Source organism: Leucopleurus acutus (genome assembly GCF_964270905.1).
Source record: "Leucopleurus acutus genome assembly, chromosome: 17".
Taxonomy (NCBI): Eukaryota; Metazoa; Chordata; class Mammalia; order Artiodactyla; family Delphinidae; genus Leucopleurus; species Leucopleurus acutus.
Window position 1 is genome coordinate 29,470,251 of NC_139159.1, and position 27,581 is coordinate 29,497,831.

Here is a 27,581-nt window from a genome sequence, read left to right on the forward strand (position 1 = left end):
TTCATCTAAATTCCAGTAATATACTTGTGTGGTCAATAAATGATTAGGCTAATTAGAATTCTCTTTTGTTCAACTATACATATCTCAAAAAATTTTATAATTACCATTTATTGTCTACTATGTGCCAGGCACTATATTACACACACTTCTCATTTTCACAGCAATTTTATAAAATTGGTACTCTATTTAATAGATGGAAAACAGGGTCCTGATAGAATATAAGCTCCAGAAGGATAAGGGGTTTCTTTTTATCATCTCTTCTGCTCCCTGCATCCGAAGTGCCTAGAACAGTGCCTAGAACTGTACTCAATATACATTTGCTGAATGAGTAAATGAAATCATGATGATATGTGTATGTGTGTATACACACACACATTTGGTCAACCTTTACTGAATGTGGGCTGTGTTTAAGCACAGATAAACAAAGTCTCTGCTCTTTTGGAATTTATAATGAAAAGGAAAGACAAGCATGAGCACAACTAAATGTAATAAAGGAATAAAAGGAATGCTTTGATAGGTGTACAAATTTTAAAGTGCTATGAGAAACCAAAGAAAAAGCAACTAACTAAGAGGTTACACCTGGGCTAACGTGGAGGCTGAATAGAATTTTAGCAGGATTCTTGGCTGAAGAAAAAATGTGAACAAAAAGCCTATGAATGAAAGCATGGGACTGTCTCACTAACTTCATTAATTCTTTACACAGTTTCCTCCTGTCAACCTGGGACCCTTCTATATTCAAAGCATAATTCTTCCTGGATATAATTTATGATTAACTCCATTTGCCCCTTAACCCAAAATTGTTTTATTTCTTTAATGTGAACATATTTGTGAGATGCCATGTTGATGTGCTTAAAGTTTCCTTGGAGTTAAGTAAATTCATTCCTTCATTCATTTGTCTACTTATTCAGCAAATTTGCCAAGCATTATGTGCTAAGCAATGAGGATTCAATTGTGAGCAAGAAGACAGAGTCCCCATCTTCCCTGAATTTAGTTTTAGACATGTAAACAAATATTCATACTATGTAGTGATAAGGGCCATGATGGAGGAAGTAAAAGGTACTAAAAGCATAGGAGGAGCTTCTAAACCAGACATAGGCCATAATAAGGAAAGGGCCCCCCCTAGAAGAAGTGACCTTGAAGGTAAAACCTGGAGGATGACTGGAATTACCAAGGATTATTTTAGTTCCACAAGAGTATGACCATGTTTTTTTCAACAACCCGAATCCTTAAACCTCTAAGGCCCTATTTTAACTTTGCAATTACACTTCTAAGTCTCTGAGGAAACTGCATTCCCAGATCATATCCATGATAGTAAAACTACCATCTTGAGAGGATATCAATGGAAGGTAGTAACAGTAAATCAGAATTAATGTATTACAGATAGAGTTAAAATTCAGACAAAATTCTTTCTTTAGAAGAAATGCGTTTTAAAAAGTGCTTTGCTATCATGAAAACATTTGAACAAGTCCATATGAGTAGGCTCTAAAATTTAATAAATTGTCTTTAATTTTCTTCTGATTAAGTTTTATAGGAATATATTTGCAATTTTTTTTGGGGGGGTGTACTTGGTAACAAAGGCTTATGTCCCTTACTTCTCTAGTTTCTCCTATTAATATTAGGAAGGACAATCTTAGGATAGGCTGATGTTCTCTAGGCTGGCTATTTCTTCAAAGTAAGAGTGCAGGAAACTCTTTGTCACAAAAGACAGTATCTACAATAGAACAAAAACTGGCCTGTTTTAAAACCAGAGAGTTCTCATTTCAGTGCCATCTGAAATTTGCTGCGAGAGTCCATCTTAAAAAAGTATTTTTCTGTAACTATATGTAAGGTGACAGGCGTTAACTAAATTTGGTGTTGTGATCGTTTCGCAAGGCATACAAAGCTAATACACGAAGCTAATACAATGTTATATGTCAATTATACTTCAATTAAAAAATAATAAAAACTTTAAATGAAAATAAATGCCTCTGATTAGCTGTGTGATCTTACATAAACAGTTAATCTGTCAAAGCCTCCTCTCAAAAAGGAAGGTTGAATTACATCAAATGAAGGACCATTCCAGAATTACAGCTCTAAATTCAGTAGCAGTCTATTTCTTACTCAGGTGATCTTTACTAAATAAGGACTTTAAAAATTATTTGATAATGTCTAGCTCAAAAAGAAGTTTATGAAGTATATCAGAACAAATAACTTATTTCTGTTTAAAAAATTCCTATTATATGTGAAGCATTCATACAATTTTAAGTATATTAGTATGTGAAATAAAAAATTTGTTACCTTGCTCTGCCCTGTGAAAGTAGCCTAAGGCCTGTTAAAAAGACAAAAAACCCAAACTTAATGAAAAGTATTAAAACAGAGTCAATTTAAAATAAAGCATTTTCTCAAAAGATCTATTCCTATATTAAATATAAGACAGGAAGTAAATTAAAACATCTTAAAAAAAATCTTAAAATAATGGTCCCAAATGTAAAATAGACAGCTAATGGGAAGCAGCCACATAACACAGGGAGATCAGCTCGGTGCTTTGTGACCACCTAGAGGGGTGGGATAGGGAGGGTGGGAGGGAGATGCAAGAGGGAGGAGATACAGGGACATATGTATATGTATAGCTGATTCACTTTGTTATAAAGGAGAAACTAACATACCATTGTAAAGCAATTATACTCCAATAAAGATGCTAAAAAATAATAATAATGGTCAATTCATCAACAGTGAGAGGTTAATATAGCAAAATTGACCATAACACTATTAAATCATCAGAATACGGATTACAATTATGTGGACCATTTCTAGTAATAACTTGACTACTACTTAGAACTCATACCAAACTGGCATCACATGCAGAGAGGAAAGAACATTATCATGTGCAACTCAGATACTTTGACCTTTCTCTTCTTAAATCATAACAGGGACTACCAATAAAAACTAGATAAAATCAAAAGCTGAGTTTATTCAGTGATACATAAGTCGTGCCAATGAATTTTTTAAGTCCTTTCTTACTGAAATTCCTGTATAAAATTTTAAGGTCAGTCTGAAACTCCCTGCTGATCGTGTCTTTTTTTCTTAGAATGCACATTCTTTTTAATAACAAATATTTCCCAACTCTGTTCTAACTATACAACTAAATATTCTTTGCATAAAATTCTGCGCTATAGCTTCACAGAAAACATTATGATACAAGTATTGGAACAACTTTTTCAACTGTCTGCTTCCTTACTCTGAAAATTTTGTGATGAGTAAACCCAAAATATTTGCCCAGAAATCCCTTTCAAATTTTATTTTTAACAGGAGAAGCAAAAGGCCTTGGAAATATGAGAGACCATGAGCCTTTCAAACCTGCTGTGAAAAAAAAGTTATAATTACTTTTCATTTATCAATACAAACACATGTTTTAATGTCCAGGTAAATGACTCTTATCTTATGGAATGTGTACCTAAAACATGCTAAGAAGCAAATGCTATATTTCTTGTTCTATTTTATGATTTTTATGTGGTATAGATTTCAAGCAGAAAATGAAGGTAGATTTTAGCCATGGGTTATTTTAGCTGACAATATATCAGAATTATCAGCCACTCACCTAAAACGGAAAAAAAAACACTCACCAGTCACAGATAATAATTATTAATAAGGCTTTCTGATAAGATAGTTGCACTGGATCATTAGAAACCTGCTCAAGTCCCTCACTGATCAGAACTCCAGATGTGTGGACACTGTAGAGTGACAGAGCAGTTAAGAAATCAGTACTAACTTAACAAAGGACATCACACTACCTCCTCATAGGTGGAACTAGGAGGAGTTGCAAACAGCATTTCAGCAATTCTTCTTTGATACCAAGGCATTTCAGCAAATGTGTAACACCTATGGGGAAATAAAATGACACGTACATTCAAATTAGTTCTTAAAGAGAACTAAGCATCTTAACAGATATAAAAGGAATCTTCTATTATATGTTTAAACAGTCTGTACTTTCCATAATATCCAGTAGGTTAATATTTATACTGAATTATCTAGGGACTGATTTATGTTGATCCCTCAATTACAGTGTATACTGTGACAGTATAAATAGTAAGTAATATTTATAACAGTAATGATAATACAGTACATCATTCACCTTTTGAGTGCTCACTTTGTGCCAAGTGCTGAGCTAAGTGATTCTCTCATCTACTCCTTACAATAACTAAATGAAATAGAATCGTTAACCCCTATATTTTTACATAAAAATTAACTCAGAGAAGTTAAAAAAAAATAACAAAACTAAACATGATATACCTAAATAACAATGGCAACCAACAATTTAAAGTCTACATATTTGAAAGGGTGTGGCAAATATTTACCATCCAAAGCTCTTGACAATTTTCTGAAATAAGTAGGAAAAAAAGTGTTGGATCTTTGATTAGGGTCTGAACTCCTTGAGGATGAAACTATTTGATTCATGTTTGCTCGCCAGCATCTTAATTACTGACTGTCCCTCAACTGTCATTAATTCTCAGTAAGTGTTTTCTTAGTTGAATGTGTCCTTTATCCTGAAGGATATTTACTTCTCTTTTAAAAGAGTTTGATATGGAACTTTGCACTGTTACCCCTCATAGAAGACAATAAATACTCAGCTCTGTAGACTACACCCAAAGAAAACAGTGGCAAACCTGTCTCAAGAAAGACTCTCAAAACAGTAAGCATTTAACACATTGGTTTACGCTCATACCAGCAAAATAATGATGTGCTCTGAACAAAGCTTACATAAAAATGGAAAGATACTGAAAGTCAGATTATATTATACCTCAGATGAATCAGACTGTATTTGACACACCTTGAAGATACCAAGACCCTCTTAGGGCATCCTAGTGTATTACTATAGTTAGATTAATCCAATTCCATTTAGTCTGGTAAATAAGAATAGTCTTTCCCAAAAAAAGGAATTTAAAGGTCTAATGAAAAGTTTCAATGCCTTTTTAGTCTTAGTACGTTTCTAAATGATCTGAATAACAATGTTTAACAAGATCACAATCAAATTTAGTTATTTTCTAAATACTAAACACTAAATAACCAGTACAACTGCTAGTTAATATAATGGATTAAACACTCTTGACTGCCAAATAATATTTTTAAACATTTTATATTTTGCTTTTTTATATACTACCAAACAAGATATGTATACATACTACAAAATAAGATCATACTAAAAACCACTGAAATATTTAAAGAAATTTTCTTACCAAATACCCATAAGGTGAATTGCGGTAGCATCTTTAGGGTTGAGTTCAATTGCTTTCTAACAAGAAATGAGAAAATGAATCATATTTGTTTCCTAAACACCAATAAGTACTTTACTATGTTTGCTGAAGAAACCATGATTAAAAACAATTGCAACTCTGCATTTCAATTTTTCTGATAATCAACAGCAACTTTTTTCCTAATTTTTTTTAACACCTTTATTGGAGTATAATTGCTTTACAGTGTTGTGTTAGTTTCTGTTGTATAACAAAGTGAACCATATATGTATACATATATCCCCCAACCCCTCCCTCTTGCATCCCTCCTAATTTTTTAATTAAATTTATTTCAGTACACTATCAATGCCTTATACTAAGGTTACTATTTTATAAGATTCAGAGGGACTTCCCTGGTGGTCCAGTGGTTAAGATTCTGCCTGCCAATGCAGGCGACACAGGTTCAATCCCTGGTCCAGGAAGATCCTACATGCCGCCGGAGCAACTAAGCCCATGCGCCACAACTACTGAGCCCATGCATCACAACTACTGAGCCCACGTGCCTAGAGCCTATGCTCTGCAACAAGAGAAGCCACCGCAATGAGAAGCCCGTGCACTGCAACGAAGAGTAGCACCCCGTTCACCACAACTAGAGAAAGCCCGTGTGCAGCAACAAAGACCCAGCACAGCCAAAAGTAATAAAATAAATAAAATTTTTAAAAAATAAAAAAAAGATTCAGAAAATGATAGGATTTATCAAGATGAAGAAAATACAAAATCTGTAAACAAATCTAATTTTGAAAACTAATAATCTATAGCTCTCAATATTTCTTCTAGATTAAAGGAAAAATAAATAAAGTTCCTTTTTGGCAAATCCTGTATCACTATTGAGTAAAAGTATTCTTTGTTAAAAGAACAAAATACAAAATAATTTTAGAAAGTCTCTTCCTATGTGCAAATTTTGTTTAACTTCTCCATCTACACTTAACAAAGGAAAAATAAATACTACTTGTTCACAGAATTTATTAATTATGTATAATATAAAATATATTGATAAAAGTCTCCCTAATTTCTATTTACTATGTGAAAGTACTATGTGAACTAATGTAAAGCATAAACTACAGAATAACTTTAAAGAAATTACTCCTCCTTTTACATTATTTTGTTGAAAACCACTCAGGAAATCTCATAGATTAATGTTAATCCTACTAATGATAAAGAAAGTTTTAAAAAAATTAGGACTCCCTAGCTTATGCTTTTCTATAGACACATATTTTCACTTTCAGTTGATAATGTGTGAGATACACATTTTCAAATATCTGTACTGGTTACCAGAGTGGTTCTGAAGCCAGACCACCAAGGTTTAAATCACAGCTCAATGACTTCTTACTTTTTGATCTTGGCAAGTTCTATATTCTTTCCATGCCTGAGTTTGCTCTTGCATAGGATCAAGAAAGCAGTACACCTACCTTATAGGGTTGTGGTGAAAATTAAATGAACAAGTAACAGGAGGTGCTTAACACAGTAATATTTTCTATCATCAGGATCATCATTATTTTTACCTTTCATAAGTTTCAGACTCTTTATTACCACCACTGATCATAATGTTAGTAACGGAAGAGATAATAGCTAAAATAAGGCTAATCAAGTATGACTTAGCAGAAATCCTGTTATCAACAATATGGGTAAGAATCAGCACTGACCTAATTTTTACTTTTCTATAGATATGATTTACATGGCAAAATATATTTTAAAGTATATACAACTTATATTCAAAGCAACCTTTCCCAATCAGCGTTCCACTAGAAAATTAAGCCCTACAAAAAATTATATGAGTAACTACATTTTCCATTCTACCAAGAATGGTACAGAGCTAGTCCATTTTGATGCAAGGAAGAGAAGTTAATTCATCATATACAATCGATGCCTTGGGGCATTACAGTTTAATTTTCTCTTGGGATGGATTGAGAGGGGCTACTCTCAAGCAAACCTTTTCTTTTGTAATTCTTTCTGCCATTAGTTTAAACATCTTCAAAAACAATGCAAAGATAATAATTCCTTATGACTTTAGATGTAATAATGGAATCTGAATAGAAGTAGTATAAATGATCTTTTAGCATGTAAATACTTAACACTGTCATTTTTAAATAACACATACTCATTTGAAAACTTATGAAAAACATTAGTTATTTTTAAATAATCTATAGCCTTCACTGTTTCTTTAAAGTATACATTATATATTTTCTGCAGCATTTCATTATTCACATTGGAAGTTATCTGTCAGGTATTTCTACATCCCAAGGTACAAGTAATTTAAATGATTTATCTAATGACACTAAGTAAATTACTATATTTCACTGAATCTAAGATACCATAAACGTTATGACACATCATTATTTTATATACCACTAAGAAAAAAGCACTGCCAATTATAAGATACCACTGATTATATATAATGCAATCTGATTTCAAAGGTCTTAAAACGTGAAAAATGTATGTTATTAAATTGAAATATATATGTATGTGTATCAATATATACGTATATATGTGTGTTTGTGTGTTTATGTATATATATACACTACTGATGCCCAAATAAGAAGCTAGGTCTCCTGACTCCTAGTCCAATGTTCTTTTCCACTAGTCATTACATTAACTAGGAATTGAGATTATAATGATAAATATGTTTGTTTTCATCACTTTCTCTTCCTGTGTGTTTTTGAGATGGTCTATAATATCAAAAGACAGGGACTTCCCTGGTGGTGCAATGGTTAAGAATCCAAATGCCAATGCGGGGGACACGGGTTCGAGCCGTGGTCCGGGAAGATGCCACATGCCGCGGAGCAACTAAGCCCATGCGCCCCAACTACTGAGCCTGCGCTCTAGAGCCCGCTAGCCACAACTACTGAGCCCATGTGCCACAACTACTGAAGCCTGTGTACCTACAGCCCGTGCTCCACAACAAAGAGAAGCTACCACAATAAGAAACCCACACACCGCAACAAAGAGTAGCCCCCACTTGCTGCAACTAGAGAAACCCTGTGCATGGCAACAAAGACCCAACCCAGCCAAAAATGAAAGAGAGAGAGAGAGAGGGGGAGAGGGGGGGGGGGAGAGAGAGAGAGAGAGAGAGAGAGAGAGAGAGAGAGAGAGAGAGAGAGGAGAGAGGGAGAGAGAGAGAAAGAGAGAAAGAAAGAAAGGAAAGAAAGAAAGAAAGAAAGAAAGAAAGAAAGAAAGAAAGGAAGGAAGGAAGGAAGGAAGAAAGGAAAGAAAGAAAGAAAGAAAGAAAGAAAGAAAGAAAGACACTGCAGTTTTTTAGCTGCAGTTTTCTTGTTGTTTGTTTTTGGACAATGGAATAGTGTGTATGCACATCATGAAATATACAAACTCCTGGAGAATTTCTGGCACCTAAGGAAGAGCTTACTATAAATAAGTAAATTAACTTTGGGGGAAATATTAAAACACACACAGAGATCATAATCATATACACTACTATTACCTTTGGGAGTGGTATGTCAATTATATTAGATTGTTAGATGAGACTATACCTCCTGGCACTCAGGACTTTGTATAAGCCTCTCCCACATTCTCTAGTCTTGGTCACGTTACTTGTTTAGGTCAACAGGTTATTACCAAGCGTGATGCAAACATGCTTGATAAAAGTTTGCACAATGGAAATTTTCCCTTGGAATGCTCACTCTTGGAAGCCAGCTACCATGCTATAAAGAAGCTTGGGCTACACTACTAAATGATGAGAAGAAAAGTAGAGAGAAACTGTTGTAGATGAGAGTGCATCTTCTATATTCCCGTCCCAGCTGAGGGTCCAAGTGAATGTAGCCCTCTAAATGACCTCAGCCACAACAAGCAGAACAGAAGCACCACTGTGCACAGTTAATCCACAGAACTGTGAGAAATAAATAGTCATTGTTTTAGGCCACTAAGTTTTAGGTGGTTTGCTATACAGCAAGAGATAAGTGAAACAGAAATCAATTCAGAAAACTAATGACTTTTAAAGTTCATCAGTACCTCAAAATGCTCCTTGATCTTGTAGGCATCTGCAATTTTAGCCCTGATTCCTTCATAATCTCCAACATCGCTAATACAGATTGCATACCACTAAAAATAGAAGGAAAAAAAGGAGTAAGAATAATAATACTCAATAGTATTCCATTCAATACAAGGTAAAACTGAGTAACTATTGATATTTATTCCTCAGTAGTCATTTAACAAAAAGCAGAGGACAAAAATTGTATTAAATATACTGGAATATACAAGAAAAAGTAGACATGGCTCTCAAGGAACTTGGACATGTTTTTAGAGAACTATAATACAAGGCAGAGGGTAGTGAATCTCTAAGAAAGTTACCAACACAATGGGGAGATAACAATTCATATTTATGGTATGAATATAAATTTAGAGAAATGTGCAATTTAATAATTATCATTTTATTTTCTTATCCTATTTTATTGGAGCTGCTGCTTCTCCCACACCTGCATTGTTATAGTAATAACAGCCACATTTGTCAATTGTGACCTTGTCCCCATACCCATAGCTGGATACAGACCCAAACTGAGATAATCTGAGTTTCTTCCCTAAGAACCAAAACCAAAATATCCAAGCTTCATAAACCCAGATGCTATGGAAAGTCACAAAACTGAGGATGAGAAAAAAACTAAAGTAAAAAAAGATTTGCAGATAACAGCAAAGAGGAAAGACAATGAAGCCTCAGAGCAATTGATCCAGTTTCTCCTGAAGCCTAAATGCATCTTGCTTTGGGTTCTGTGAGATACAATAGTTTCTTATAAACACGCACCATTTCTTCTTGTTTGTGCTTATATCTGTGAAATTTTAATAATTCTAACCATAAAAACGTTAATACTTAAACTTCTATTTAAATCTATTCTCCACCGAAATCTTTTGTATCTTGATATTTTTATTGAAAATAAAAGAGTATAATTTAAAACCCACACTGACTATGCTCATTTAATCTCCATTGACAGTCACCCAGCTGCCCAAATTCAGATGACTAGAGGTGTCATACAGGGTTTCAAATTTGGTGCTCTGATCTCTTCCCACTTATCAGGGCTCTAGATAAAATCACCTTCTCTTATGCATTTAACTATCATCTATATCAAAGCAAACACAAACTTATGGATGAATCCTAAACATTCTGCTTAGATTGGCATTTAGTTACTACATAGGACTGTTAATTAATGATCATACTAGCAAGAGCTGATGGTAGGAGCTGTGATCATGGGTGATTTTTATTTCCATATTGGTACTTTTTTCAATTTCCAAAATGTCTATTTTCTGTAATAAGTTTACATTATTTTTAAAGAAAACTTTTCTTTTATAACAGATAATCTAGCCAAGAAGGGGTAATAGATACTATACCTACCTTCTTGCCTGAAAGGCTAAAATAAGCAGACAAAATATAAGAAATAAAGACTCTCAAGATATTATACACATCAGACACAGTGACATCTCACAGACGAGAAACAAATGAGATGAGCCCTATGGCTGCCCTGGAGAAATTTCTAGGTTGAAGCCCAGGGAGGCAAAATAGGCCAAGCAGTGTCTCTGCTTTGAAGAGATGGAACTGGGAGTCTGGGGAAGCCCAGGTGTCTGGAGTTCACAGAGCAGACTACTGTAGAAGAAACAGCTGACCGGAGCTAGAACTCCAGATGAAGAACTGCAGAGGGTCACCCTTTTCAGCTGAGTAAAGATCATCACTTGCATATGAAGGGACTATCCAAGGCTGAGAAAAGAACCACCCAAAAGGTTTGGAAATCAAGAGCTCACAAAGATCTAGGAATATCAGTTGTAAGGAAAACAACAACAACAACAAAGCCCTCCAAATTAAATGCTACTCTAGTCCTGCCTTCTTTCCTGCTGCTTTGAAGATCCTCTTTGACAGTTCCTTGACGCTGAAAAATTACACTGATGAAGGAAAAAGACCTAAACAAAGGGAAAGAATGCATAAGTTCATGGATTGGAAGATATCGTTAAGATGGTGATAGTCCCCAGATTGATCTAAAATTCAATGAAATCTCTTTGAAAAATCCAACTGGCATCTTTGCAGAACTTTACAAGCTGATCCTAAAGTTCATACGGAAATTCAAGGGACTGAGAATAGTCAAAGAAAGTCAAAACAAAAGAAGAACAAAGTTGGAGGACTCACACTTCCTTGTTTCAAAACTTACTACCAAGCAATAGTAATCAAGACATTGTGGTACTAGCAAAAGGATACACACTGACCAATGGAATAGAACTGAGAGCTCAAAAATATACCCATACAGGGCTTCCCTGGTGGCGCAGTGGTTGAGGGTCCGCCTGCCGATGCAGGGGACACGGGATTGTGCCCTGGTCCGGGAGAATCCCACGTGCCACAGAGCGGCTGGGCCCGTGAGCCATGGCCGCTGAGCCTGCGCGTCCGGAGCCTGTGCTCCGCAACGGGAGAGGCCACAGCGGTGAGAGGCCCGCGTACCGCAAAAAAAAAACAAAAAAAACAACAAAAAAAACCCCCATACATTTATGTTGAACTGATTTTCATCAAGGATGCCAAGACCGTTCAGTGGAGAAAGAATAATCTTTTCAACATATGGTAGTAGGACAACTGGATATATACATGCCAAAGAATGAATTTGGACTCCTACCTCTCACCATGCATAAAAGTTAAGTCCAAATGTACCAAAGACCTAAATGTAAGAACTAAAAAATATAAAACTCTTAGAAAGAAACATAGGTGAAAACGTCTGTAACACTGGATTGGGCAAGTTTTTTAGCTATGACATCAAAAGCACAAGCAATCAAAGAACAATAAATATATTGGACCTTATCAAAATTAAAACCTTTTGCAAAGAACACTATTAAGAAAGTGAAAAGACAAGCCACAGGATGGGAGAAAATATTTGCAAGTCATATATCTAACAAGGGACTAGTATACAGAAAATATTCTCTTACAATTCAACAATAAAAAGACAAGTTTAAAAATGGCAAAGGGCTTCCCTGGTGGCGCAGTGGTTGAGAGTCCGCCTGCCGATGCAGGGGACACAGGTTCGTGCCCTGGTCTGGGAAGATCCCACATGCTGCGGAGTGGCTAGGCCCATGAGCCATGGCCACTGAGCCTGCGCGTCCGGAGCCTGTGCTCCGCAACAGGAGAGGCCACAACAGTGAGAAGCCCGCGTACCACAAAAAAATAAATAAATAAAAATGGGCAAAGAATTTAAATAGACATTTTCTCCAAGGAATATATACAAACGTCCGATAAGTATATGAAAAGATGTTCAATATCACTATTCATTAGGAAAATGCAAATCAAAACCATGATGAGATACCACTTCACATCTGCTAAGATGGCTATAATTTTTTAAAATGGACAATAACAAGTGTTGGCAAGGATGTGGAAAAACTGGAACCCTCATACACTGGTCGTGGCAATGTAAAATGGTACAGCTACTTTGGAAAATAATTTGACAGTTCCTCAAAAAGAATTACATAGAATGACCACATGAACCAGTAATTCCACTACTAGGTATATACTCAAAATAATTTAAAACAGATATTTAAACAAATACTTGTGCACAAATGTTGATAGCTACACTATAAGCAATAGCCAAATGTGGAAATAAATGTCCATCAACTAATGAATGGATAAACAAAATGTGGTATACAATGAAATATTATTCATCCATAAAAAAGAATAAAGTACTGATAAATGCTGCAAGGTGAATGGACTTCAAAAACAAGTTAAAGATGTCAGACACAAATTATCCCATATTGTATGATTCCACTTCTATGAAATATCCAGAGTAGGTAAAGCCAAAGCCATAGGGACAGAAAGCAGATTAGTGGTTGTCAGGAGCTGGGAATAAGAGGGAATAGAGAGTGACTGTTTAATGGGTAGAGGGTTTCCTTTTGAGGTGATGAAAATGTTTTGGAACTAGAGAGAGGTAACTATTGCATAACACTGTAAATGTATAAATGCCAATGGTATAAGAATGTGAAATGTATAAAATGGTTACTTTTATGTTATGTGAATTTACCTCAATTAAAAAAATAAATAAAAGCAGGTGTTCACACAAAAACTTGTATGGAATTATTTATAGTAGCATTATTCATAATAGCCAAAAAGTGGGAACAACCCAAATGCCCATCAGCTGATAAATGAATAAACAAAAATGGTATTTCCATACAATGGAGTATCATTCAGCCATAAAAAGGAATGAAGTACTGTCATATACTCAGCATGGATGAACGTTGTTCATCCATGGCTAAGTGAAAGAAGCCAGACACACAAAGGCCACATACTGTATGATTTCATTTACATGAAATGTTCAGAATAGGCAAATTAAAAGAGACAGAAAGTAGCTCAGTGCTTGCCAGGGGACAGGAGCAGGAGACAACTGGGACTAACTAGTTATAGATATGGGGTTTGTTTGGGGGTAATTGACATGTTCCGGAATTAGATAGTGGTGAAGGTTGAACAACATAGTAAAATATGCTACAAACCACTGAAGTGTATACATTGCAATGGTGAATTTTATATAATGTGAAGAATATAAAACAAGTAAAAATAAAAGAAAGAATTAGCATCTCCTTACAAGAAGTATATGTTAAATATAAAGGCACAAATAAAAGTAGAAGGACAGAAAAGGATGTAACATGCTAACAATCAAAAGAAAACAAGAGTGGTTACATTAATATCAGACAAGGTAGACTATAAAACCAAGAATATTTCTAGAGATAAAGAAGATCATTTTACAATGATAAAGAGGTCAACACATCAAGAAAATATAACAATGCTAAATGTTTATAGTCCTAATAACAGCACTTTAAAATACATGGTGCAAAAACTAAGAAAACTGCAAATAGAAACAGATAAATTTACAATTATACTTGGAGATTTCAGCATCCCTCTGTGAATAATTTATAGAAGTAGACAGAAAATCAGTAAGGATATAGAAGATTCAAACACCACTATCACTATCAACCAACTTGACCTGAATGACAACAGCTGAATAAATATTCTTTTCATGTGCAAAAAGAACATTTACAAATATGGACCATATTCTGGGCCATAAAACAAGTCTCAGCAAATTTAAAGGGTCTGTATGTTTAATCCTTAATATGAACAAGTAGTGGTGGAAGTGGGGGGTGGGGGGGAGACAGAACCATCCCCTAAAGGGAGCATCTGGAAATGCATGGAGACAGAATTTGGTTGTCACAATGACTTGGGGGCTCCACTGAGGACAGTCTACTATGATAAAGTGATGTCCTAATCCAAAATACCAATAATGTCCCCTAGTCTCCCCACAGTATCCACTGAATAACATTCTAAACCAGTCAGGAAATCCAGAAGCTAGTGGAGTTACATGTAAAAAGTTATACTAGATCTCAGCTGTCCAGCTGCTATACTCCTACCTCCACATAAAACAAATATAATGTGAGGAAAAAGAGAAAACGTTTGTCCAGTGTTTGTACTACTAGAAATAAAGACAGAGGTAATTCATGAAACTACTAACACTTTGGTTTAAAAATAAGCCTTCACAAAAGTAATTTATCAAACATACTAATGAACTTAGAATAAATGTTCAAGAATGCAAAGAACTACTTCTTTTTTAAAAAAATGTTATAAAAATAAACCTCTTCCCTACTTCTTTAAAAGAGAACTATTTCTTTCCTATGTAAATTAGAGACAATAGATAAGTACAGACCAATGTCGCTCTCAGTACATGGTAACAGTTACAGTACTGTAAGCACCTCACCTTATGAGCTGCAAAACTTGATTCATTTTTTTCTAGTGCCCTTTTTGCATACTCTAGGGCTTCATACACCAAGAGCTTTTTCTCCTCTTCTGAGGTTCCACTGAGTTGAGCTATATCACGTGATGCCCGTGCCAAACGCCACAGTAACTCTGCATCTTCACTGATTTGAAATAATTATAAAACAACCATTTTAGCTCAATTTTAAAATTGTTAAAGGTCATATCACTAATGAATACATACAGTCTTTCAGGTCAGTGAGGATACAGCGAGCAATATGATATCAAAATCCATTTTTCATGTTAAATTTATTATTTTCTACCATACAAAAACTGTATTTGACAAAATTTCCTATAAAATATCCAATATTATACATAAACATTAACTTATAATATCTAAAATACTAACTTCCTTAGAAAATATCTGTATTTGAATTCTCTGAACACTTTCCCTACAAAATTCAACATATAACTTAAAGCTTGACTTCAGTGGCACTGTGCTTCAGACAGCTAACTGGTTCAGACAGTACTATAAAATACATAAATTTATAGACAAGATCATGCTCTATAAACAAAATGCTGTATCCACAGCTCCAAATACAGTACCTGGCACACAAAAAATATACGATAAATATCTGTGAATGAATGAATGATTAAATATAATGTAATCTCAAAATAAATCTTAACTTTGAATGTATCATCCATGCCATGATGCATGAAATATTTACAGCTTTGGACTCCTTGAAAAACTGCCACTTAAATATAGTTATATAAGACTTGAAATGGCTAATAAATAAAACAGAAACCAAGGTTAAAAGTTAGGAATATTTCTTTAAAAACTAACCTTAAATTCCTTTTTATTAAATGTTTGTCTTTAAGCCTACTACATTATACATTTCTTAACAAAAATACTATTCACATAAAGTTGAATGAAACTAAAGGTAGCAATAGTATATCTATAATTCAATGAATATGGAATAACTACCTTGTAGCTTACTTTTCAAGTAATTACTAAAATGACTATAAAATGCCAAGCTAACCACCTCAAGTTACTCAGGGGACAATGGAGAAGGAAAGTTGGATCCTATAGATATTTAGGAGGTAAAATTGATGGGTCTTGGGGGGAAAACTGGTTTGGGGGATATAAGAAAGGTAGTTGAAAATGACTCAATATTTTTAGTTCAGGAGATGAGGTAAATCAGTGATCTGGAAATGCCATCTAGCCTGATTTGACTTATTTTATTGGGCTGAGTCTCCCTCCTTCTCCATCCTTCCCCCAAAAATGGGTCACATTAATACACCAGACTAAGCATGTAAGCTAATACTAAAAATAGAAAAAGGAGGTATTTTTAGTTCCTCTATGAGACTGTGCTTCACAGTGATAACACAGATATCATTCAATGGTGACAAAAAAATCATCCTAGCTCATTCAAATCTTAAACCAATATGAAATTAATTTAGAATAAATGAGAAATATACAATATAGATAAGATAAACATCTATTCAATGACTACCTTGTATTCAAAGCAAAATAGCAAAATGAAAAAAAATTTCAACATTCAACTAGAATAGGCAGAACCACCTTTTCTGAATCAATGAGATATATGTAGCACTTTTGAGTCACTTAACATTAAGAAAAAAATCATACTATAAATTAAACTCTAAGAAGTATTATTTTGAAGTAAAAACTTGTAAAAACTATAAAAATTCCAAGCACCAAGAATATTTTAATTGTTAAATAACAAAAAATTTCAGGAAACCGCAAACCCAGGCCTATCATACATAGCCCACCTTTCCTTGTACTGGGATAGCAACTGGTAAAGTTTTTCTGTTTCTCCACTTTCATATAGGTAGTCTGCTTGTTCAAGGATTTCTTCAACTCTGAAGACTATAAAAGAAAAAGGCTCAATAAAGTAGGTCTTCCCAAGCCAGATGGCAATAATTCTAAGAAACATGAACACTTTTATATAGAAGCAAAAGAAATTAGATACAGAAATCACCTATAAAGAAAGATCAGAAATTATGAACAACTGAGATGTAAGTATAGTAGAAATAAGTATGAAGCTATCACACATAATAAGTGGTTTATTAAAACCTTGGAAAATAAAAAATTAGAAAACTTATTCTGGTACTAATTTAATATGACACATTTTAAAAAATGAAAAAAGTAATTTTCTGTGAGGAATTTATAGTACCCTTACCCTCCACACAAAGCCTTTGTTATTGTTGCCGCTGTGAAGTAAAAATCCACTGCAGAAAATGATATGATATCCACTTACAGCACGGAAAATTATTAATTTGAGTGGAATGCAACACACCGTTTTACTAGATTCTTTTTATGATCTAACTTATACAGACATTATTATGGAAAAAGAGTCAAATCTGTCATCAAAAAATTTAGATGAAGTTAACTACACAGAGGATCTGAAATTTAAATTAGAGGCACTATGCTCCAACCAACTCATTAATGAGTTTAGATATTACAACAAAAACCATAAAACTTATAGACAGTGTAATGTTCTAAAAAAGTTAACTAGTTACTAAAAAACCCAGTTAGTCTGAATTTCAGATATTCCAATTATTACTAATGAACATACACATTTAATTTTGTCTTCTATAAGGGTGCTGTATTACTTAGTCTTAGGTATAAGCCAACATTCCAATATGTTCAGTAAAGTTACTTTATTATTTATCTTAGTATGCTTTAATCATAGTGTATGGGGCTAAAAAATTTTTTTTTCATTGAAGTATAGTTGGTGTACAATATTATATGTTACATGTGCACTAAAATTTTTTTTAAGTTTATGAAAAATTAAAATCTAGACCAGCAAAAATAACCTCATAAATATATGACACAACTATGTAAACTGAAGTATTTTTTAAGTTAAAATCATCATGTAATTATACTAATTTAAGAAAAATTAAATGACAACAGCAAAGAAACCCTAAAATAAAGATTTTTTTTCCTCTATAATCCTACTTCAGTCTGGTTAGGTGCTATAGTTTAGTAATATTCTCATGGCCGGTTAATTTTCTTAAGTTTGCTTTCATTCTATTCTATATTTTTATCAGTGGCTGATTTTCCATATTTGGGTTATAAAAAGCCAAAGATTCTTAAAGAGTAAGTAGTAGGAAGTAAATAGTCTCAGCATTCTTAGCCGATATTTGTGGTTGGCAAAATAATGGCCCCAGACAAGTCCATATCTCAACCCCTGGACCTGTGAAAATGTACAGGTTACTAGGGCAAAGGGGAATTAAGCTTGTAGATGGAATTAAGGTTGCTAATTAGCTAACCTTAAAATAGTAAATTATCTTAGCCAGGTGGGTCCAGTATAATCACAAGAGTCCTTATAAGCAGAAGCAGGAAGCGAAGAAGCAAGTCACAGCTGGTATGACAATGGAAACAAAGTCAGATACACTTACTTAGGAATAGGAATAGTAAAAACAAAAAAATGTAAGTATCATCCACCATCTGGATGCTAAATAAAAAGCTGGAGGGCTAAATAAACAGGGGAGTCACTATACCCCATTTCCTTTTTCCAACTTTTACGCATTCAGGTTTATTCAAGTTTGTTATACAATCCTATAACTACTATCTCTTCAGTAACTTCAGAATGGTAGCTTTAACAACTTTAAAGCATGAGCTCCTTCTGAATTTCCCAAAGTTTTTCTGCACTCTTTTTCAAACGGGCCTCCTCTTCAGAGGTCAGCTTTATCTTTGTAAGGTGTGCAATACCATTCTCTCCCAGAATACAAGGAACACTAAGGAACACTTCATTTATTCCATAGAGGTCCTTACTTACGGTGGAAACTCTCCTGAGACTCTTAAAAATGCTTTCTGTTAAATCAGCTAAAGTTAGGCCAATTAATATATATATATAAATATTTATATATATATATATAAATAAATATATATATATTTATATATATATATAAAATATATATATATATATATATATATATAAACTTTCCTTTTAACCATTTCATAGCCATAGGTAATCACTTCTTTGTGGACATTTTTCCACTGTTCAGGATCTTTATCTGTTCCTATATCTGAGTTTAGATCCTTCAGAGGGACACGGCAATGTTAACTCCACTCCACACAGGTACACTTAAGTTTCCATGTTTACCAATGGTTATAGATCCATCTACAACAGCTTTCACAGTGGATAGCAAGCCTTTGCCCAATGAAGAAATGGATATGGGTAGACTTCAGATTACAGCCACTTCCCAAAAACCATGTTGTTCCAGTAACATGGTTTTTGGGAAAGGCACTCAACTTCCAAGCTACGTAATTAAGATACCCACTGGATTGGAAGCAAATATCAGTTTGCAGCCAGGACTACACTGGGTAATACAAGAAATCATTATGTTAAAGATGGGCACATTTTACTTGACTACATCAAAGTGTGTTTCTCTTTTTCTTGGGTATGCACCTGCTGTGATAATCACTAGGTTGGAGTTTGCAGTGACAAGGTAATCTTTGCTGGAAACAATATTTGGCATTTTCATGAAAGGGCTGCCATGTTGAAGAGCCAGTGTCTCACCCTTCAGTTTGCCTTCATCAACATCCACAAAGGCAAGTTCATCACTCAAGCCTTTTAATAAGATGCTATTAGCACAGGCCATGACAACTAATCCAGTTCCTATAATGGAGATCTTATTGTGATGAATGGTTTCCTCTGAAGTGAAATTCTTAATAAGTTCACACTTGACAGTAGCCATCTTGGAAACGGGAGTGAAGGGTCAGCCATTGCTCAGCAGGATGTGTGAGTCTGGCTAGGACACAGAGCAATCTCTGGGCAAGGGGGCCTACCCATTTGGTGATCCACAGGACTCCTGTAGCCCAGTTCATGGCCATTCACTCAAGAGGTGGAAGAAGAAAATGGAGGAAAGCCACATCAAAGTACCTTGAAGTACAAAGTCAGGAAACAGTTGACCGTTTGACACTCCCCCTTACCCTCTACTACTGTGTCTGTGCAAGGCCACAGCCCAGATCATGCAGGCCTCACAGGGGCCTAGCACCTTACCAAATATGCAGTAATTTTCTGGCATTAGGACACTTCTGAAAAAACCAACTATGATCATTAAGGCTATAAATAATTTTGACTTTGCCTTTCAAAGTGCCATATTTTGTTCCCTAGGGAAGCCCTAAAACTTTGCACTCATTTCTGTAATGGTGCTAAAGCTCACTGAAACTAAGTGTGATAGACATGAAAAGAAATAGGTAAGGTTTCTGCTCTGGTACTTTGAAGAAGTTTAACTTTTTGAGCTCCTTTTCAAAAATTAATATAATGGGGCACACACACAGAAAAATCTTAAAAGTGCAACCACTGGGCACATCTCTCAAGGATGCTTTAAAAAAAATTAATATTGTAATGTGAAAATATGGCTCCTCCTAACTACTTTACAAGGTTGCTGTGAGAGTTAAAGTTATGATGAAAAGTCTAGGGAGCTTTAAAAAGCTGAGTTTTAAGTATTTGCCAAAATATGTCATTAAGCCAGTGATAAAACCAAGTCCTCTACTTTGTCTTTCATGAAAATAAATGATACATTAAACGAAAGAAAAGATAAAACAAAAACGTAGCAATTCAAGCATCTGCTTTTTTAAAAATATAAGAATAGTCATGGGCAAATGAAATCAACAAATAACTAGTACTCTTTAGCTATTCTCAAATTCTTCATCTACTAGAACTTTAATAAGAACATCTATTCAAAATCAAGTCTCTTCTTTCCCAAGTACCTTCTTGATAGTTAAAAAGTGAGGACTGTGAAAAACAAAAAGGCTTATTAACTCATAAATTAAAAGTTTTTCTTGGGGCTTCCCTGGTGGCGCAGTGGTTAAAAGTCCACCTGCTGATGCAGGGGACATGGGTTCGTGCCCCGGTCCGGGAAGATCCCACATGCCGCAGAGCGGCTGGGCCCGTGAGCCATGGCCGCTGACCCTGCGCTTCCGGAGCCTGTGCTCCGCAATGGGAGAGGCCACAACAGTGAGAGGCCTACGTACCGCAAAAAAAAAAAAAAAAGTTTTTCTCTAATAGACTGAATTTTGGCTCTGTCTACATACACAACTGGTTTAACTAAATTTAATTTTTTAAATATGGCAAGTCTTATTTTATGTTTATATATCTATAGTTTTCTAAATTAAAAAATAAAAAATTTGATGGAATTTTTCTATTTTTCAGCCAGTTACTTGATATTTAGTACCAAATTGCATTCTGTTTATAAATAAAATGTTTTTATTTCAAAGTAATTGGACTTTTCTTAACTACATCAAGAAGAATTAACACCTCGGCATTAAGGAAACAAAAGAATCATTGTATCATTAAAAAGTAGGCACAGCCAAATAAATACATAATAAATAAATATTTAAAAAAATAGAGGTTGGCAAACTTTTTCTATAAAGATCCAGAGAGTAAATATTTTAAGAGCAAATATTCTTTGTGGGCCAGATATGGTCTCTGTGGTATATTCTTCCCCCCCAGTCCCACAACCCCTCCACCCTTTAAAAATGTAAAAAACATTCTTAGCCCAAGGGTCCTATAAAACTATAAAGTACTGAGTATTTCTCACTGAAGGAGCTCTAGCTGCCGGAAGACATTTTATATATTTGAATAGATAATGCAACTAACATATTAGAGGCTAGATTATTTTCTGCTTTTCTCTAGTTGTCAGTCTGATATATATACATATACATATGTATATATATATATGTCTGTCCACAATAGAGACATATAGACAAGTAGAGACAAGTAGAGAAAAGCAGAAAATAATCTAGCCTCTAACATGTTAGCTGCATTATCTATTCAAAAATAATAAGTTATAGGGCTTCCCTGGTGGTGCAGTGGTTGAGAGTCCGCCTGCCGATGCAGGGGACACGGGTTCGTGCCCCGGTCTGGGAGGATCCCACATGCCGCGGAGTGGCTGGGCCCGTGAGCCATGGCCACTGAGTCTGCGCGTCCGGAGCCTGTGCTCCGCAACAGGAGAGGCCACAGCAGTGAGACACCCGCGTACCGCAAAAATAATAATAATAATAAGTTATTAACAAAATATAACAAACACAAACAACTCTAAGTGTTCCTGATGTTTACCTTAGGCTTACCTTTGGCTGTGGCATGAACCACAGCAGCCTGGGAAATGACTTGATAAGTTTCAAAACCCAAATAAGACAAGGCAGAGAATAAAAGACTTCTTTTAAAAGCTCCTGGGTTTCCCATCACCTATGGAAAGAATTATGGTCAGGGTTAACAAACTTAGAAAATTTGAAGAAACTGCTATCCCAAGCAAAGATTACATCAATTTTCTCCTACCCCCAACACAATCAATCCTAAGAGTATTGGAAGCTCAAAAATTTACTTTGTCAAATTCTTCAGTGAAACTATTTCACATAATTACTTCATAGGGAGAGCATATCCTGCTAAGAAAAGATTCTTAACAACAGCTGATACTGGTAGCTTATGTAACAATCACAGTTATGCTGATAAGTGCTGGACTGGAATATCTACATTTTATTTGAGGAAGCATGGATATTATAATTTCTTGAAATAAAATAAGAGACACCAATATAATTAATATCAACCTTAAGAACAGATAAGATGAAAGATATCAAATATGGTAATTACACATAAAAAATATACATGGCTTTAAATAAAGCTATCTTCAAAAGTGATCCATGAAACCCAGTTTTAAAATAAACCATGAATAAAATAAAGAGCATATCAAAACAGATTTAGAAATTAATTTTCATAATTATGGCCAGAATTCTCAAGACCAATGGCAAAGGAGTATATGGATATCACTGCAGCAATTCTTCCCTTTTTTTCACATAGCATCAATTTTTTCCTTTCTGTCAATTTATTCCCATCTGAATAAAAACAAGCTATACTATCTTTGTAAGCTGTAATTGTTCCCTTCTTAAAAAGAAAACAGGGCTTCCCTGGTGGCACAGTGGTTGAGAGTCCGCCTGCTGATGCAGGGGACATGGGTTCGTGCCCCGGTCCGGAAAGATCCCACATGCCGCTAAGTGGCTGGGCCCGTGAGCCATGGGTGCTGACCCTGCGCGTCCAGAGCCTGTGCTCCACAACGGGAGAGGCCACAACAGTGAGAGGCCCGCAAACCGCAAAACAAACAAACAAAACAAAAAGCTTCCTTTTGACTTCACATCTCCCTTCAGTCTCATTTTCCAAATTCTCTTTTCAGCAAAACTCTTTCAAAAAGTTTTCTAGAGCTCTGTCTCCACTTCCTCTCTTCCCATTTTCTCTTGAACTCACACAAATCACTTTTATCCCCACAACTCCACTGATGATATTCTAGTTAAGGCAACCAAGGATGCTACTTCCTAGTAAACTCTCATCTTACTTGATCTATCAACAGCAATTGACAGCTGTTCACTCCCTCCTTTAAAAAAAAAAAAATCATAAATGGATGGTTAATATAAGAAATTTTTAAAATATCGCTTTATTGAGATATGTGACATAAAATAAACTGCATATTCATAATGTGTACCATGTGTTAAGATATATGTAAACCCCTAAAACTATCACCACAATCAAGATAATGAACATATCCGTCAATCCCCCAAATTTCCTCGTCATTTTATAATTCATCCAATCCCTTTCCTCAGTACTTGCTGTGTTCTCTCACTCTTGAAGCACTCTTCGCTTAGCTTTTGTAATACTACTGTCTTGAATTTACTCCTATTTCAATAACTGCTCCTTCTCTTTTGTTGGTTCTTCATCTCCAAAACCTCACTGCCCAGGTGTGTCCTGGGTTTAATCCCAGACCTTCGTTTCTCTATACATATCATTTTGGTGATCTCATTTTGTTTCATGGCTTTAAATGCCATCAACATGCCAAAAACATGCAAATTTTAAAAAGCCCAGAGGTCTCCACTTAACTTCAGAATCATATATTCAGCTGCCCAAACATTTACCTCCACATGAAGTATAACAGGCATCTCAAGTATCAGCCATAACAGCTATTGTTTCCCTCAAGCCCACTTCACTCAGTTTTCCCCTTCATGGTATTTAGCCATTACTCAGCACAATGCCTTCCATACAATGAATTCTGAAAAAATATTTGTTGAAAAAAAAATTTGTTGAACAAAAGAAGCAAGCTATCTCTTAGATATGTCTTTTCTTCAACACTGATTTATAATGATTTCAAGCTAGAAGGAATTCAAATATACAAACTCATCACTAGATGGAAAGGAATGTGTCACCACCATCTCCTGGTTTTTCTACTAACTTCTTGCCAGCTCCTCCTCCTCTTAAATGTTGGAATTCCTCTGTGATAGGCCTTCTTCTCATCTTACTATTAAATACATTTGACCCTCCAACAACACAGGTTTAAGCTGTGCGGGTCCACTTATATGTGGATATTCTTCAATAAATATGTACTACAGTACTAAACAGTTGAACCCACAGATACAGAGGACTGTAAAGTTATAAGCAGATTTTCGACTGCTTGGGGGGCCAGCACCCTTAACCCCTGCATTGTTCAGGGGTCAACTGTACTTTCAACTTCTACCATGGCATCATTTACAACCATATGCTAAAGTCTCCGAATCTCGATCTCCAGCCCAGGGATCAGAAGGAAAAAATCAGACCTATCAAACTACCGTCTATTCCACATTTTAACTTGGCTATCTCATCATATTCACCTTAATTACCCCAAAAGGTAACTCACCTCCTCCTTTAACCCTCCAAATTGTTTTCTTTGGTCCTATCCCAGGAAAGAGTACCACCATCCACACTGCTAGAGTAGCCAGAAAACTGAGAATCATTCTTGACTTCTTCCTTTGAACTTCCACATCAAAGCTATCTTTCAGGTCCACTTAGTTTACATCATTAATATCCTTTTATTTCCATTTCCATGGCTACCACTAAAGTTCAAACCACCACATTATCTCACCTGTCCTGTAGCGATGATCTTTTATTTGGTTTCCAGCATCCACTCTAGCCTATCTATTCTTGACACTAGAAAAAGTTATTTTTTAACTCAAATCTGGTCTTATGAATTCTCTGTTTAAAACTCTTTCATGATTTCCTATAACCTTTAGAATAAAATAAAAAATATTTAACATGGTCTACAAGGTTTTCAGAGTCTAGTTGTGGTAGGCAGCCTCTAAAATGGTCCCAAAGGGTGCTGGTTCAAGATGACAACATAGGAGGAAGCTAAACACACCTCCTCCCACAGACACACCAAATCTACAGCTACATATAGAACAATTTCCTCTGAAAGAAACCCCCAAACTAGCTGAGTGACTTCTCCACATCAGACAAAGGAGGAAAAAAACCACATCAAAACAGGTAGGAGAGAGGCTGAGATAAAATTTTCCCGTAAACCACACGTTTGGTGTGGAGACCCAGTATTGGGAGCGAACTCACAACCCTGAGTTCTCCCTGAGGAGCAAAGGGTTTGAACCTCACACTGGGCACCCCAACTTTAAAGACTTGTACCTGAGAGGTGAACCCCAAAACATCTAACTTAGAAAGCCAGTGGAGCTTGTGTCCATGAGACCCACAAGGCTATAGCAAACTGTGAAACAATTCTTTAAGCGCTTACGCAAACTCACCCATCCTAGAGCCCAGCACAGAGACAGTCAACTGAAAAGCACCCAGACTTTCTGTGAAAGACACTTATTTGCTTATCTTATCTTCAGCCAGAGGAGCAGGTATCTAACTTAACACACAGTAATCATTTCCAGAGATCTCAGAGGGTGGGCACTATCAAAGCACTCTTGCTTTGCCATGCTCCAGGTAACCAGTATCTCCCCCAAAAGCGTTTGTGCATACTTTTGGTGCTCCGGTTTTTGCAGCTGCCACCAGGGGACAACCCCTGTTCGCTTGACTCTGGTGACCAATGAGGCTTATGTTCATGAGTTTCACATAACTGTAACAAACAGAAAAACAGTTCTAAAGTGGCTAACTCCCCACCCCCACAGGGCACAGTACACTAAGTTCCCTACATACGAACATTCAAGTTGAGAACTTTCAAAGATTCGAACATGCGTTCTCATGTCCAATCATGTAAGTTAGTTCACATGTCTGGCGTACATTGTCATGTGTGGGCATCCTCTACAAGTGGTTGTGTACTGTACACAATACAGTAGTACAGGATCTTTATTTCAAGCCCAGGATGTCCAGAAGCAAGTGTAAAAGCAGCAATTATGCAGCTGGTACTGCTAAAAAGTGCCAAGCAATAACAATGGAAACAAAAGTGAAAATAATTGAGACAGTGGAGCAAGGCAAAAAAACTGTAGACATCACTCATTCTTATAACCCGAATGGTTCAACCATTGGCACAATTCTAAAGAACAAGGACAAGATCGTGGAACATATGAAGTCCACTGTGCCAATTATATCAACGATAATATTGAAGAAGCGTGGAAAAGTGATGGAGGAGATGGAGAAACTTCTCAGTGTGTGGACGCAGGATCAGCATCAGCACTGAGTCTCATTAAGCTTAATGCTTATTCAAAAGAAATGTAAAAGCCTTTATGAAGACTTGAAGAAACATGGCAAAGAACCAGAGGGCACATCTTTTAATGCCAGCCATGGCTGATTTCATCGGTTCAAGTCTAGAGCCAACTTTCACAACATAAAAGTAAGTGGCAAGGTAGAGGGTGCAGATACGGTAGCTGCCCAGGAATTTCCTGAAATGCTTTGAGAAATTACTGATGAAGGTACATATTTACCCAAGCAGGTTTTTAATGTGGATGAGACAGGACCGTACTGGAAGAGGATGCCAGACCGAAATTACATCAATAAGGAGGAAAAGTTGATGCCAGATTGTAAAGCAACAAAGGATAGGCTAACTCTGTTGTTTGGTGGCAATGCTTCCAGCAATATGAAGCTGAAGCCTCTCTTAGTTTATCATTCAGAGAACCCAAGAGCCCTTAAAAATATAGCCAAGGGCTCTCTTCCTGTTGTGTGGAAGAGTAACTCCAAAGTCCAGGTTGCACAGGCCATTTTCCAGGATTGGTTTACCACCACTTTATCCCAGAGGTAGAGAAATATTGCTTGGAGAAGGATGTCCTATTCAACATTCTTCTGTTGCTCAACAATGCTCCAGGCCACCCCCAATTCATGGGTGACTTTCACCCCAAAGTCAAAGTACTGCATCTGCCACCAAATCCTATGTCACTCTTCCAACCTGTGGACCAGGGAGTTACAGTGACTTTCAAGAAACATTATCTATGTCACACTTTTTGTCAGGCAGTAAAGGTGCGTGATCAATCAGGAACAATCTTGTGACAATTTTGGAAGGACTATACATCTACAAGGCCATAAAGAGTACTGACTTTGCTTGGCATGAGGTTATGGCCGTCATCATGAATGGGGTTTTGGAAGAACCTTTGCTCACAGTTTGTTCATGGTTTTCATGGATTTGAGAAGGTGGATGAGGAGTCCAAAGAGGTCTTCAGCAACTTAGTGACTCTCAGTGAGAAGCTGGAGCTAGATCTGCAAGAGGACAATTTCACTGATCTCCTTGCTGTGCAACACAAGGAGCTTACTAATGAAGACCTGGTGGAATTGGAGGCCCAGAGGAAGGACAAAGAGAGACAAGAGGAAGAAGTAACTGAAGAACGAAAGAGATTCACGATGCAGGGA

General features: G+C 35.8%; 1 protein-coding gene and 1 pseudogene across 4 annotated transcripts in view; both read right to left on the bottom strand.

Annotated features, from left to right (window-relative positions):
- RMDN1 (regulator of microtubule dynamics 1) overlaps window positions 1-27,581 on the bottom strand; it is a 38,046-nt gene that overhangs the window by 997 nt on the left and 9,468 nt on the right. For 2 of the 3 annotated variants that reach the window (XM_082858560.1, XM_082858562.1), the window contains exons 2-8: window positions 22,070-22,187; window positions 16,759-16,855; window positions 14,972-15,131; window positions 9,231-9,320; window positions 5,214-5,269; window positions 3,771-3,858; window positions 2,278-2,308 (exon numbers count right to left, since the gene is read on the bottom strand). In XM_082858560.1, coding sequence (XP_082714686.1) covers window positions 2,278-2,308; window positions 3,771-3,858; window positions 5,214-5,269; window positions 9,231-9,320; window positions 14,972-15,131; window positions 16,759-16,855; window positions 22,070-22,187 — 640 coding nt within the window. Of the gene's footprint in view, window positions 1-2,277; window positions 2,309-3,770; window positions 3,859-5,213; window positions 5,270-9,230; window positions 9,321-14,971; window positions 15,132-16,758; window positions 16,856-22,069; window positions 22,188-23,899; window positions 23,973-27,581 lie in introns of those variants that run through there. The other variant, XM_082858561.1, reaches the window with a different exon arrangement.
- LOC309974367 (L-lactate dehydrogenase A-like 6A) lies at window positions 17,868-19,692 on the bottom strand (annotated as a pseudogene). Its single transcript has 2 exons — window positions 18,935-19,692; window positions 17,868-18,833 (listed from the first exon to the last, which is right to left on the bottom strand). The product of its transcript is annotated as an L-lactate dehydrogenase A-like 6A (transcript).